This window comes from Chanos chanos, chromosome 16, assembly GCF_902362185.1.
Source record: "Chanos chanos chromosome 16, fChaCha1.1, whole genome shotgun sequence".
In the NCBI taxonomy this organism is placed as follows: Eukaryota; Metazoa; Chordata; class Actinopteri; order Gonorynchiformes; family Chanidae; genus Chanos; species Chanos chanos.
This window is the reverse complement of record NC_044510.1, coordinates 16,995,078-17,009,347: the sequence shown is the minus strand read 5'-3', so window position 1 is coordinate 17,009,347 and position 14,270 is coordinate 16,995,078. Positions and strand designations below refer to the sequence as shown.

Here is a 14,270-nt window from a genome sequence, read left to right as displayed (position 1 = left end):
TTTGTGGTGATCTGTTCCTTCACTTTTGTCTATAGTCACCTGCACTCACCCAGCTCCAGAACCCTCTCGCTTTAACAGAAACAATATCACAAGCAAATATCACAAATACAGGTTTTTTATAATATTATTTCTACGTTACCATGGTAGCACAGTTATCATGGCTCATTATCATAATCTTGAGATGGAAAGATGCCTTAACTTTCTGCATTAACTCTACTGTTTTAAAATTTCACACTTTAAGAGTATATCACTGCTATCTATACTTAGGATCTTTAAAAAATATGTTCAAAACTCACTTTTTTTTCTTATATCCACGAAAATTAGATGTTGTGTTTAGATATTATAATTTTCTAACTTAATAAAAGTTCAGCCACAGAGTGGTTGCTTGAAACCTTATCCATAAATGCCAGTTTATAGATATTAAATTGGTTTCCTTTCTCTCTCTTGTAGTATCTTCATTTCTTTCTGTTGTAGAAAGTAAAAGGATTTTAATCAGACCTGCTGATGAAAATCAAATGGATGAAAAAATAATTGTAAAGACAGTTGAGTGATCTTGCAGGAAAGCTATATGAAAACCAATGCTTCTTAGTTACAATTATAACACTGTCATAAGAAAAATTTACAATGGGACAAAACCTTCTCTTTCCCTGAATTAGAAGTAGAAGGGAACAGGGGATAGGAATATCAGTTGTTCAAACTATGATTATATAATTTATAAATGAACTAAACATACAAGCAGCTTTGACTTGCACTTTGTTACGGTCTATGTCACTTACCTTGGCTTTGTTAAACCAGTCCTTACCAATATAAGTTGTTATTTATATTTTAAAGTATACTGGTGTTGCATGAGGATGGCCAAGTCATTTTTTCCCCTCATGCATCAGTGGTCACCAAACCTTCACTTCTAAATCTGTCATCCTCTAGGATCTCATTTAGCCCTTAGTCTAGCACACTAATTCAGCTAATTAAGGTCTCTGGTAGTGCCTGGACATGAATTAAAATTATAATTATTTGTAGATGTGGTAAAGTGAACTTGATTGACAGCTGCCTGTCCCCTTGGGTGATGTATGGGGATGAATTTCCAGTTTTACATTTACATTCATTTATTTAGCTGACACTTTTATCCAAAGCAACTTCTGAGCCAGTGGAATCCCCTATCTGTAACCAAACTGGTGTGGTGTAGTCTTGACTGACCTTGTGACCTTTTAGTGCACAAAGATAAATACAAATATTTCACAATGGACTGTGCCTACTCATTCGCTAAAATTCACTTGTTCAGTGTGACTCTTTCTTAAGAAATCAGCAGTGCTTGATGCATTGTAGCACATGTTGTTGATGTTCATAAAGGCTATGCTAAGGCAACAGCTATTAACGTATTGCTAACATTTTGTGAAACCTTGTTAGTTTGATTAGTTCTACAATATTTTACAGTCCTTTTTACAGGAATCCTGTTGATTTTGGTCATTTCTGAGCACAGCTGAGATCTGAGTTTTATTATCAGTTATAAATATTTACAGTCTTATTTTTACTACTTGTGTCGAGTTCAGAAGAATCTGAAGTATGAATGGGGCCCAGTTACTAATATTTGCTAAATGTATGATGTATCCTATTATCATTGCTGTAATGTTCTTAAGTACTTTGATTTGTTGCCTTGTTGTAAATTCGCAGGAGAACTGTCTTTTTTAAGGTGTCCAGGGTTCCTCTTTTCCATAGAGTCTGCTAGCGATTTATAACTGACAGTGCTAACTTTGGGTTGTATTATAGTCCGACATATAAATGTAAAAAACATGGTCTATGAATCCGCAAAGGTGTTCAGTAAAGCTCAATAATGGAACATCACTCACTGTGTTCACATTTGTCAAACACTTTAGTTTCCAGGCCTAAACATGAACTTTGCATGTCATGTAATTTATGAGTAAGTCTGTAATTATTGTGGATGCTCAACCCAGAGAACTTGTGTTACTTTATGAGTTCATTAATCAGACAGCAGCATAGCTTAGCCTTGAAATCTGGGCTATGAGCAGGAGCAAAAACTGAATCTGTGTTATATTTAAATTAGATACTGTATAGTACAAAACAAGTATGTACAATTAGAAAAGCAGTCTAGAGCTGAGGGAAATAAATCATGCTAGTTGTTCAAATGTTAAACTTGTCTTTGAGTACAAAATGAATTGGTTAGCAAATTAGTGAACAAATATTTATATTACAGGGCTTAGAATAGAATTTTAATCTCTTACTTACCTTTTCCATAGCCCCCACGTCAGACACTGAAAAGTAAAATACACTGAATTGGAAGTTTGTTGTAGAACTTGGATTTTCACAAACTGAATATTCTGTTTTATTCTAGTTGTAACTTGTAGCAGAACATAGTACACTCAGGAAAAAAATGTCTCAGGAATTATATATGTGTGTTAAACCAAAGCAGTCAAATCCAACTGATATTTGACTCTGAATGAAATGGATGAAAAAATGAATCTGCAAATGAAAAATAAAAGAATTTCATATGCATACTGTTGCTCCATTAAATGAACCCTTTCCTAATATGAGACATTAACAATGAATGTAGACCTCATCTTATGTGAAAGATTTGCTCCGTTTCTGATTAAAAATGCATTTCTTCCTTAAAAATCTTTGCAGTGAATTTTTATCTATGCATTTTTGCCTGTTTTTATTCCAAGAAAAATATGATCACTTCTCTCTATATCAGAGGTAACAGACCTCTAAAGCATCCAGTGGATTATGTGCCTTGCTCAAAAACACATTAATACATCAAGTGAGGACTTCAGACACATAGCTCTTCCCAAGGCTGCTTCCCAATACGTATCACAAACTCAACCTTTATAAGTACACCCATCCATCATTAAACACACACACACACACACACACACACACAGACACACACACACACACACACACATATATATATATATATATATATATATATATATATATATACATATAGTCACTTTCACGTTTTATAATGATTATATGCCTGATACAGTTGAATATTTCCCTTATGAAACAGATATGTACTATATAAAGCAGAGGTATCCTTCATTAAACACATATGTTCTGTATAATCCAATATGTCCTCTAGAAAACAGACATGCTATCACACCGTTGTTGTCTTCCCCTTCCAGTCCAACCTATTATCAGCACTCAACCTCACCAACCAGCTAAATACCACATCATCGGACTCCTTAACCGATCTTTATTCTTAGCTGTTCATTCTCTTTGTGTGTCTTTGCTAGGTCTCATATACTCCTGTATTGCCCAGCCACTCCCAATGGCTTTGTTCTCTGATCTCTTGTATACCAACGGTCTTTCTGTCTAATCTCTGATAGTTCTGTTTGCCATGGAGTTCTGGATCTCTGCCTGTTTTGTAACCTTGATTTATTCTTATTTGTGCTCTGTTTGCAGATACCTTGACCGCTGCCTATTCAAACTCAGGTAGCCTGGAATCTACTGTTCGCTCAACCTATGCAGCCAGTCTCCCTATTTCTTCATGAGTCAAGCCTTATATAATCAGATATAGCCTTTAGGAAACAGACACAGCCTATGGAGTCAAACTTTATAAAAGAGCTATGTCCTATAGAAAGTAGATAAATCTTTAAAAACTATGGCTACATGCCTCTTGTATTTGGGTCTGTTTAACTGTGTGATTACATTCTGTTGAGTGTACTCCAACCAAAGTACAGGATAAAATACATTCTGACCAGTTATTATGGTGATGAGCTTTTAGAGGAAACGGTTTCATATCAGAAATGCTTTTATGCACATTATTTGATGTAACAGATGAATGGATAACTGCAGTGCAGTGGGAAAATGTTCCTCATGATTATGTAGTCACTATTGTTTAGCACGACAAGCTCCTGGAAGACAAGTCAGGCTGCATCTCGTTAGTTACAGGAACCTCTGGGCTATAAACACCACATGTTGGCAATACTGTGATCTATAAGAATTTCACTCTTTTTGACTGTGTAATTAGACATATGAAGTAATCAATATCAGAGAAAAGATTGGGGTGATTTTCTATATTCTGCTGTTTGCTGAAAGCCCTCAATGAGAAAACGTTCATCTTAACTCTCTTTTTGTTCTCAGACAGGTTTGTGCTGCTAATGTGTAACTGTAGGGCCTAAATAATGTGTTTGTATATTATTAACAAAGCAAACTCATGGAGTGAGTAATAGCTGTTTTATTTTACAGTCCTTGATCAAAGCCCAATAATTAACAGCATTCCATTTTTTCTTTTCAAGTGTTTTTTATTTCCAAATAAAAGTACCTTAATCATTTTATAGTAAGCACTTAACAAAGGAACTGACAATAGGACATTATTTACATTAAGTTAAAATGATCATTAATCTGATGATGATGGAGTTCAGAAAACAAAGTACATGACTAACAGAACAGGACAGCACAGAAAGATCTTTAAGACCTTTAACATTATATTATAAAGACAGTGTACAGTGATCTTTATTGTTCTGTGAGGACGCAAGATAATCAGGGCATCTCAGAAATTACTCATTTAAAATGGTCAGTGGTCAGTGATGCTATAAATTGGGTCTTTCACAATTAGCTTTAGAAGATTAGAATGACTATTCTTTGACGTGGATAAAGTTTTTGCACCTGCACATAGACTACAACTCACCAGTACACATTTGTCCTTGATCTGGAGGAGGGCAAAATAATGTCCATATTTCCAGGACAGCAAGCTCACATTGCCCGAACTGTTGGCCACTGTGTGGACTAATGCTGACTGACTGATTCACTCATTCATTGCGCCACCTTAAGGTCGGGTGATGTCAGGTCATAAACAGGAAATTGGGGGAATAGGCTGCATTTGTCTGCTATAGTCTGCAGCTGTCCGTTAATAATTTCACACAAGACAAAAGTAATGAGTAATGAGCCCATTTAAGTCTCAGTAATTGTAACTGCGTTACTTAATTTGACAAGGTAATTGCTTACACTACTCATTACCGCCAAAAGTAGTTGAATTACAGTAACGTGTTCCAAAGTAACGCGTTACTTCTAACACTGCTTATAAGCATGACTTAGGGCTGTCATAACATGTATTAGAAGCAGTTCTAAATACTTCTGTTACATCTTGACAACACGCAACAAACCTTTCACCTGCTCAGTACAAGGGAACTGTGGCTGTTGTGTATGTGGGTTAATAGACACTGTGTAATATTAAACAAGGAAATTACATGTCATATCAACTACACTTATCAAATTCCCATAATTATAAAATTATATTTAATAAGAAAACACTAATCCCATATTACAAACTGTTAACTCTTATACACAACAGCCACAATATCCATATTTTGACAATAATGCCTCATTTAGTCCAAAGCTGACAGAAATGGTTGTAACTGTCTTTGATACATGTTATGACATCTTATGAACCATTCATCTAAGTGCATACATGTGTTTAAATCTGTTCAACAGCAAACTCCTACTCCACTAGGAAAGAATATGTCGCCCTCTGCTGGTCACAGAAGGAAGATATTGTTTCTTAACATCGTAGGTCTTCTCACAAGGCAGTGTCTCAGCTGAAAGGGCTTTGACTAAATGAGTCCAGTCCATATCTGTGTAGATAGAGCAGCAGGAGAGTGAAGACCATGAGAATGGTTCTCAGATGCTGTTGTTTATCTGGCTCTCAGTAGATTTCCCAGCTACACTCAGGCTTCAGCTGACTCACATATAGACAAAGCTGATATTTTTAATTTAACACTTTTAAAGTCAGTATTAATGGATCAAAAGTCATACAGAGTTACCACAGACTCTTGCTTGAATATATGCACTGAATTTTACTTGTCCACTGTTTTTAATTCACAGTATAAGATAACTGAATATATGTAAAGCTTTTCAGATATAAATAGAAAAACAAAGCAGTTTCATTTTAACATTCCTGCCTTTTCAGTGTTATTAAATTTAACAGCAAAATAAAACCATTATCCAGACATTTTGTTTATTACTCAATGAATGATGCATTGATGAGAGGTGAGCAGTGAAATGAAGCCTCTTCATTTAACCCATCAGTGAGCACACATGCACACACACACGCACACAGGTGCACACACTCACACACTCACACACACACACACACACACACACTATGAGCTAGGAGCAGTGGGCAGCCATCCATCGCTAGCGCCCAGGAACCAATTCCAACTCCTGGGGCCTGTACTATGAAGCAGGATTTGTGCGTTAGGGAGGTAACTTCAGGTTTAAGCCTGGATTTTCAGTGTCACGAAGGTGGTTCACATTTACCGGGGTACATCGCCATGGTAACTCATGCTGCACACCTAACCTGCTCCGGAGCAGGTTATGTTCGAGATAAGAGATCAAAACATATAAAAGCATTGCAGATTGACCAATCAGTCCTCAGTTTAAAAATCGCCTCACCATTCCTTGAAGATCCCGTGGACCTCAGTGCGCAGATTACATGTTTAATCTTATCACTACAATGGCCAAATTTCATATCCATTAATGTAAATTTACAGGTAAGAAACCATGCTTTAATGCATTTAGCAAAGAGTATAAGAATAATACATAATACATAATAATACCAATAATACATTTATTCAGTTCAACACTCCAAACCAAAAGGCAATTAAATTTTTTTTATATAGATCCTTATTCCCCCTCAGTTTTAAACTATAAAAAATCTATAAATCTAATAAATAATGAATATAAATCTATAAATAATGTAGACCCTATGACGTGTACTGTTGTCTCTTGAGTGAAATTCATGGCTCTAGATTTCTAGGAGTTTTTGATTGGTCATCTGGTGCTAACACTGTCCCTTTTGTGTGAATACGCTCAAAGCTAGATTGAGAAAACCTGGGTTTTCTCATTACCGGCCGTGAGCATTGAATGTGTCAAAATGAAACAAATGGCTGTGTATTGATTCTTACTTCTTAATTAAGAATTCTTTATTTTGAGTTGCAGAGGCCTTTTGCTTGTCCAGTTACTAGTGTATTAACAGTGCAGCTGTAGCATTTTCTCGCAACTCAGCAGATGAACAATATGAAAGATATGGCAAAGATATGCTGTGCTATATTTGAAATATTGGAGGCACAATTGAATCAAGCCTTTACAACACAAGTGAATATATGAAAGAAAATATGCTTTAATGTGATATTTGACAAAAGGTATTAAGTTCACATCATTGGCTTTTTAGCCCATCATCTCCAAATAAGGCCTGAAAGAACCAAAATCAAATGAAAATCATAATATTTCCACGTAATTTCAGAACTTGATCATAACGTGTTCTTCTATTTGGTCATTTCAAACTGTGGTCTCAAATGTCATCTTGCGAAATGTTTTGGCATCCTCAGCCATTTCATTGAGGCACTTCTTCAACATGTGTCTAACTGTGACAAAGGATAATGTTCCAGCTGCCAAAGATCCCAGGATGGGGATGAAGCTGAGAAATGTCTCAGCAGTTTCCTCTGCAACTAACACAGCAGAACCTAGCAGCATCATGACTAATGCGTGTATGCCTATGCCTTTCATCAGAGGAGATTTCAGCACCTCCCTGATCTCCTCCAAGCTCCTCCCTGATGTGGCAGAAGCTCTTTTTAGTGACTGACCAATCAGTTATCAGTTTGAAAATGATATCACAACTCCTGGAACATCCTGTGGACCTCAGTGCGCGGATTACATCTTTAATCTTATCATTACAATGGCCAAATTTCATATCCATTACTGTAAATTTACAGGTAAGAAACCATGCTTTACTGCATTTAGCAAAGAGTTCTCAAATAATACATTAATTCAGTTCAACACTCTCCAAACAAAAAGGCAATTAAAACAGTAACAGCTTGTACAACATTAATTTTTTTTTTATATAGATCCTTATTCCCCCCCAGCTTTAAACTATAAAAAATCTAGTAATCTGATAAATAATGAATATAAATGTATAAAAAATGTAGACCCTATGACGTGTATTGTTGTATCTTGAATGAAATTCATGGCTCTAGATTTCTAGGAGTTTTTTTGATTGGTCATCTGGTGCCATTTTTGTGATTGGTCATCTGATGCCATGTTTCTGATTGGTCATCTGGTGCTAACACCGCCCCTTTTATGTGAATGCGCTCAAAGCTAGACTGAGAAAACCTGGGTTGACTTAACGACTTCACAACCAATGTCGTGACATCGCTTACCCAGGACTGCGGTTGTTAGGATTTGTCAAGCCAGTTAACGAAAACATAACATGGAACTTACTTCATAGTACAGGCCCCTGGTCTTTATGCCAGTGCCTCGGTCAAGGTCACTGACAGGAGTCTTACGCCTACTAATCCTGTCTTTGTGGTGAGATGAAGCCAGAGCAACCAGCGGAGACTCACGCCAATACGGCGAGAACATGTAAACTCCACACAGGGAACAGCCGAGATTCAAAGCCAGGACTTTCTTGCTGTGAGGCGACAGTGCTAACCACTGAGCCACTGTTTTTGATCACACCGTAGCTGTTGTGACAATATTTGTTTCATTTCTAAGCAATATACATTCTTAAGAAAATATTCTTACATTATCGTTTATTTAAGAGCTACTGTGGAATTTTGTCACAAACACATGTGTGAAGCTGTGAAATAACCCCTGGGCAGTACAGGACTATGGGTTACACCCAAACCTCACTGCTTCCACCTTTATAAACTAATGAAACCCCAGCCATGGAGAAGTATATTTGTCTGAAGTATCTGACTGAGGAGCAGACATTGTGAGTAATTTGAAAACCTTGGTATTGAAGGCCACAGATGTGTTGTTCTTTTGGACTGAACTGAGCTGTGCTCTGTGTGTGGGACTGTATTCTTTACTCTCTGACCTCTGCCCTGGTCTGGCTGTGTTTAATGCCCCATTTATGGGATTATAGTCCCTGTTCAGATCCTTATCATCTGCAGTCTGTCCAGGCATGATCAAAATCCTGTTCACAGCCACTCCACTTAATCATCATCAACATCATCAACAAAGACATCTCCCCACCCCCAGTTTACCTTATACCCAACACATACACACACACACACACACACACACACACACACACACACACACACGCAAACACAAACCTCCCCACCCCCAGTTTACCCTATACCCCAACACGCACACACACACACACACACACCTCCCTACCCCCAGTTTACCTTATACCCCAACACACACAAACACACACACGCACACACATACACACACACACACACCCACACACACACCTCCCCACCCCCAGTTTACCCTGTACCCCAACACACACACACACACACACACACACACACACACACACACACACACACACAATATGAAAAATACTCCTCTTCACACAGAAAAAGACAATGGTTTACATTTGGGTCAAACATTAATAATTAAAACATGTAGAAGTCTCTGTTTCTGACTGAGTGTGATAATGCAGCAGAGTGTGAGTCATCAAGAACTAGAATGTTAAAATATTCCTTTATTGTACAGTCAGCAAAAGATGAAAATGTATAATCAGAAATACAAAAGTCAGAACATAAAAAGCATCTTTTTTCTGTTAAAATGACACCAGATGTACATTTGACAGGATTTTAGTCACACGCAACTCAGAATGGACATTAGGTTTGAGGCTGAATGTTACCTTCTAAATTCAGAGCAGCTGGTTTGACTGTCGAAGGACTGATTCTGGCTGTCTGATACTGTCTCATTACTGGCTGTGAGCATTGATTGTGTCAAAATGAAACACATGGCTGTGTATTGATTCTTTTTAATTAAGAATTCTTTATTCTGAGTTGCAGGGGCTTTTTGCTTGTCCAGTTACTAGTGTATAAACAGTGCAGCTGTAGCATTTTCTGGCAACTCAGTAGATGAACAATCAGAGGCAAAGATATGCTGTGCTATATTCGAAATATTGGAGGCAAAATTGAACCAAGCCTTTACAACACAAATTAATATATGAAAGAAAATATGCTTTTGTAATACATTTGACAAAAGGTATTAAGTTCACATCTTTTTATCTCTTAAAACGTCGACGGACTAAATCAAGAACCCTTCAAGATCATCGGACGAGCAACGGAGCCCCAAAGATCTTCAAGCGACAACAAATAGAACTTCTCCCTGTACCTGTGCATCCTACTGCTCATCAGGCCACCAAAGACGTTCCTTCGGTCGCCAGGCAATGAGTGATTCAAAGTAAGGCTGGCATCTGGCCACACTTTAGTTTTAATGTTGTATGTAGTTAACGTGAGGAAAGTGTTGTTATTTGAATTACTTTTGTGATTTTAAATGTACACACTGTATTTCACGCACAATTCGGTTTTAGCTGCTTGTTATCTTCTTATGTTTATGACTCATGAAGAATAGATATTGCATGTTATCTTTCCATCTCCCTTCGTCTGATTAGACACACCTCCAACATTGGGATTACAGTTAAGGGGTTAAGGGTTGGGTAGAGTTTGCGGGGTTAAAGGCCTCGCTGGGAAATCCTTTGTTTCTCTCCCTCGCACGCGCTGCTTGTCACCCATCCCCACGCACACACGCATCTCTGCTCTTACACTCACTCAGTCTTATACTGAATACTTATCCTCATTACCAACATATTACCATGTGTGCTTTGATCATTCTGTTTCCTGCTGATTATTGATCGTACTATATCAGTATTAGTTTGCCAAGTAGTATGGATTATGTTAATAAATAGTATCTATGAAATAAACTGTTGTCCTGTCTCTTTCTGCTGCAATATTCACTGAATGCCAACCTCTGCCATCAAAGAGCTCCCAATTGCCTTCATCAGCCTGGTTGTTCATGAATGTTACAGCTTTAGTAGTGTAACTGTAATACATTAGTACTGCAATACTTGCTAAGACTGTAGCACAGTGTTACAGCTAGATTATTCCATTAATCGTAGTGGTTTAATTATAAAATATTGAACATCCAAATTAATGGCTAATGATTTATTTTATGCTGATTTATTAACCCTATTGCACCTACATCTTTTGGTGCCCCCGGTGTTGGGATTGCTATTGTACCTACATAGCCCATCATCTCCAAATAAGGCCTGAAAGAATCAAAATCAAATGAAAATCATAATGTGTCATGTCATTTCAGAACTTTGATCATGCTGTTGTGTTCAGTAATACTAGTTAACTTTTGCTTAAACTAACGTGTTCTTCTATTTGGTCATTTCAAACTGCGGTCTCAAATGTCATCTTGAGCAATGTTTCGGCATCCTCAGCCATTTCATTGAGGCACTTCTGCAACATGTGTCTAACTGTGACAAAGGATAATGTTCCAGCTGCCAAAGATCCCAGGATGGGGATGAAGCTGAGAACTCTCTCAGCAGTTTCCTCTGCAACTAACACAGCAGAACCTAGCAGCATCATGACTAATGCGTGTATGCTCATGCCTTTCATCAGAGGAGATTTCAGCACCTCCCTGATCTCCTCCAAGCTCCTCCCTGATCTGGCAGAAGCTCTTTTTAGTGACTCCTCATCAAAACTGAAAGCTGTGGTGTATCTTTCGATCTCCTTCACCAAGATACCAACATCCACTGCAATTGAGAGACCAGGGACTGGAACAGCAGCTGCACCAGCAGATAGGAGAGCCACCTTCCATATGTTAGCCTCCAGTTCTTCCTTCTTCTTTTCAATGATCCCACTTGTTACATTTGGCAGTGCTAGCATGAGCACATGTCTCTTTTGCTCAGAGAGCTCACTTGCCAAGGTCTCCTGGAGATGGCCAAAATCATAGAGCTCTGGTTCAAAGGAAGAGATCAAAAAGATATGAGTGGAGCTTAAAGCAAATTTCTGGAGTCCTAAAGAGGAAAGAGAACAGTATTTAATTCCAAATGAAAAGCACAAGAATTTCTAAAATCACAGCCACAATGTAGAGTCAAACCAATTTCCAGGGCAGGAAATTTCTTTCACCTGGAAGAAATAATTACGGGTCCACAGCCTACAACAGAAAATACAATGTCTCCCATCTGTATTCTCCAAATTCATAAAATCAAATTCTACACAGAAATACATCACTATATATAACTGTATCTTATTATAGAGATCTCCATTCAAGCCTCCAAAAGTCTTGTATTGAAAATAACAATTTTATTTCACATGAACCTTAGCTATGATCTATCAATATTATAACACTAGTGAGTGTTTTTGAAGAAGGAGGCGAACACAGGTCCCATTTTACAGCCAATGTATTGTCCAACTTCTTAACACCCACTTCCTCCATTCCATTCTCTACATGTCATCTCCCAGAATTCCCTTTCCCCTCTCTCTCTGTCTCCTCCTCCCCTCTAGTCGGCGGCAAAACTTTCAAAACATTGAAATGAACATATTCTCATGAATTATCTCTTTCAGTGTTTCTGAGCCCTCAGGTATTCAATAGTATTTTGTCCAGCTGCAGTTGAACTCAGACCTATTACTTCTGTAAGAAAACTGACAATATGGCACTTTTCAGACTTTACAGTCTCCTGGACATCATCCCGAAGAAACATTTCCTTGATTTTGTGGGGCAGGCTTTGGCTGTTTGAGGACAAGGGTGGTAAATACTAAGGCAGGATCCTTAACTGAGCAGTTTCTTGCTCACAACCCTAAAACCTGATATTATGTAAAGCAATGCAGGGGAAATGTGAACAGTGTAAGACTGGTCTAAAATAATCACTTTTGTCTTAATCCTATCTTTATCTGAGACATCCCACAAAAAAATCAAAGTAATCCATGGACCAACCTTTTTGACAATCAGCCCTGATGTCGTTCAACGTCTTGTTCTGGTCGAATCCCTTCTTTCTTTTTTCACATTTGATGCTGTTATCAATCTGGCTGCGGACAAAATAAAACTTCTTCTTCATTTTTATCATTTCAGAGGCCAGCTGAGCGTGGCACTCTCTGAATCGGGCCGAAGCAACAATGATAAAAAAATCATATTTCTGAAAACCAACTGTTTCAAGGTATTGACTAGCTTTGAAGTTTTCTGTTCCTATCCCAGGCAGATCCCATAATTTTACATTTGTGTATTTGGGATGTGGGTAAGCTTTTGGCTCCATTGTAGTCTCAACAACTCCAGTTTTGGCAGAATTTTCCTCGTCATCACCTATTCCTCGGAAGGCATTGATGAATGAGGATTTACCAGAGCCTGACTCCCCAGTAACAGCAATGTTCAACTCCACATGATCTTGCTCTTCTAAGAGATTTTTAATCTTTTGAACTGCTTCTGGCAGATTCTTGCCCTCCAGTTCTCTTTTCATCTTCTGTAGCTCAGCCTGATCGATTTTCTTGTTCGCTGTTTCAGCCATCTAAAAACAGTAGAAAAATAAAGCATGTAAATTAAAAAGCCATGAAAGTAGACTCAGTCAGAACTAAAACTGATATGACACTGTTTCTACTAATGTACTGAGATTTAAGTCATGAAGCAAACTAAACTTAGATAAAAGTTGTCTGGCTCCACTAAAACTAAATGTTGGTACTCTGGTTTCATCCATGTCATGAAGGCAATTAACAGAGAGATATCTCAGGCCTTCACAATGAAGACAGCTGTCCAGTCACTTCAAATTTTATTATCTGATCAATTTAACATTTTATCTGGATATTTCAGACAGGCTTTTTTTCTTTGTTCATCAGATAATGTGTGTATGCTGTGTAAATAACTAAGTAAAATCGGACAATTTAATCTTTAATCAGACAATGGGGTCACATTATATCTTAATTGAGATAAGCAGGGAAATGTACACACATTTCTGGCATCATGCGTAAAAAAAATCTAAGATACCCATGGCTAACTGGCTACTGGGCTAACAGCCTGATTGCTGAGGAGAGAGAAGGTCAGTTTGTCATTAGTGATTACTTACTATAGCAGCATTCTACAGCACCACACACAACATTCTGCCACTATCCCGTACTCCAGTTAATGCATTTTTAGCAAATGTGTCCAAAACATGCAAGTTATTTGAAGTAATAATTACCAGCTTCTGTGTTAGGCTTGAAAACAACAGGAATAAAAAGATTGGGAACAATGAGATGTCTTCATAACAATTCCAGCATAGATAGTGATAATAATAGAAAAGAACTGAATGTTAAGTTTTGAATCGTAATAATAATAATAATAATAATAATAATGATAATAATAATAATAATATTTATTTAGAGCCCAATATCACTATTTATAGTCTCAAAGGGCTTTACATGTCTATAACAAAGTCAAATCAAAATTATATCATGCATAAGTTCGAGAAAATAGATAAGTCTTTAGTTTTGTTTTAAAGGTATTCAGAGACTTTGCCTCCCTAACTTCTG

The 14,270-nt window shown here is 37.5% G+C and overlaps 1 protein-coding gene across 1 annotated transcript; it reads right to left on the bottom strand.

The window, feature by feature from the left end:
* Window positions 1-11,159: 11,159 nt before the first annotated feature.
* On the bottom strand, window positions 11,160-13,273 carry LOC115829279 (interferon-inducible GTPase 5-like). The gene is made up of 2 exons (XM_030793334.1): window positions 12,709-13,273; window positions 11,160-11,788 (listed from the first exon to the last, which is right to left on the bottom strand). Exons 1-2 carry the CDS (start codon window positions 13,271-13,273, stop codon window positions 11,160-11,162), a joined length of 1,194 nt encoding a protein of 397 aa, XP_030649194.1.
* Between the last annotated feature and the right edge of the window lie 997 nt (window positions 13,274-14,270).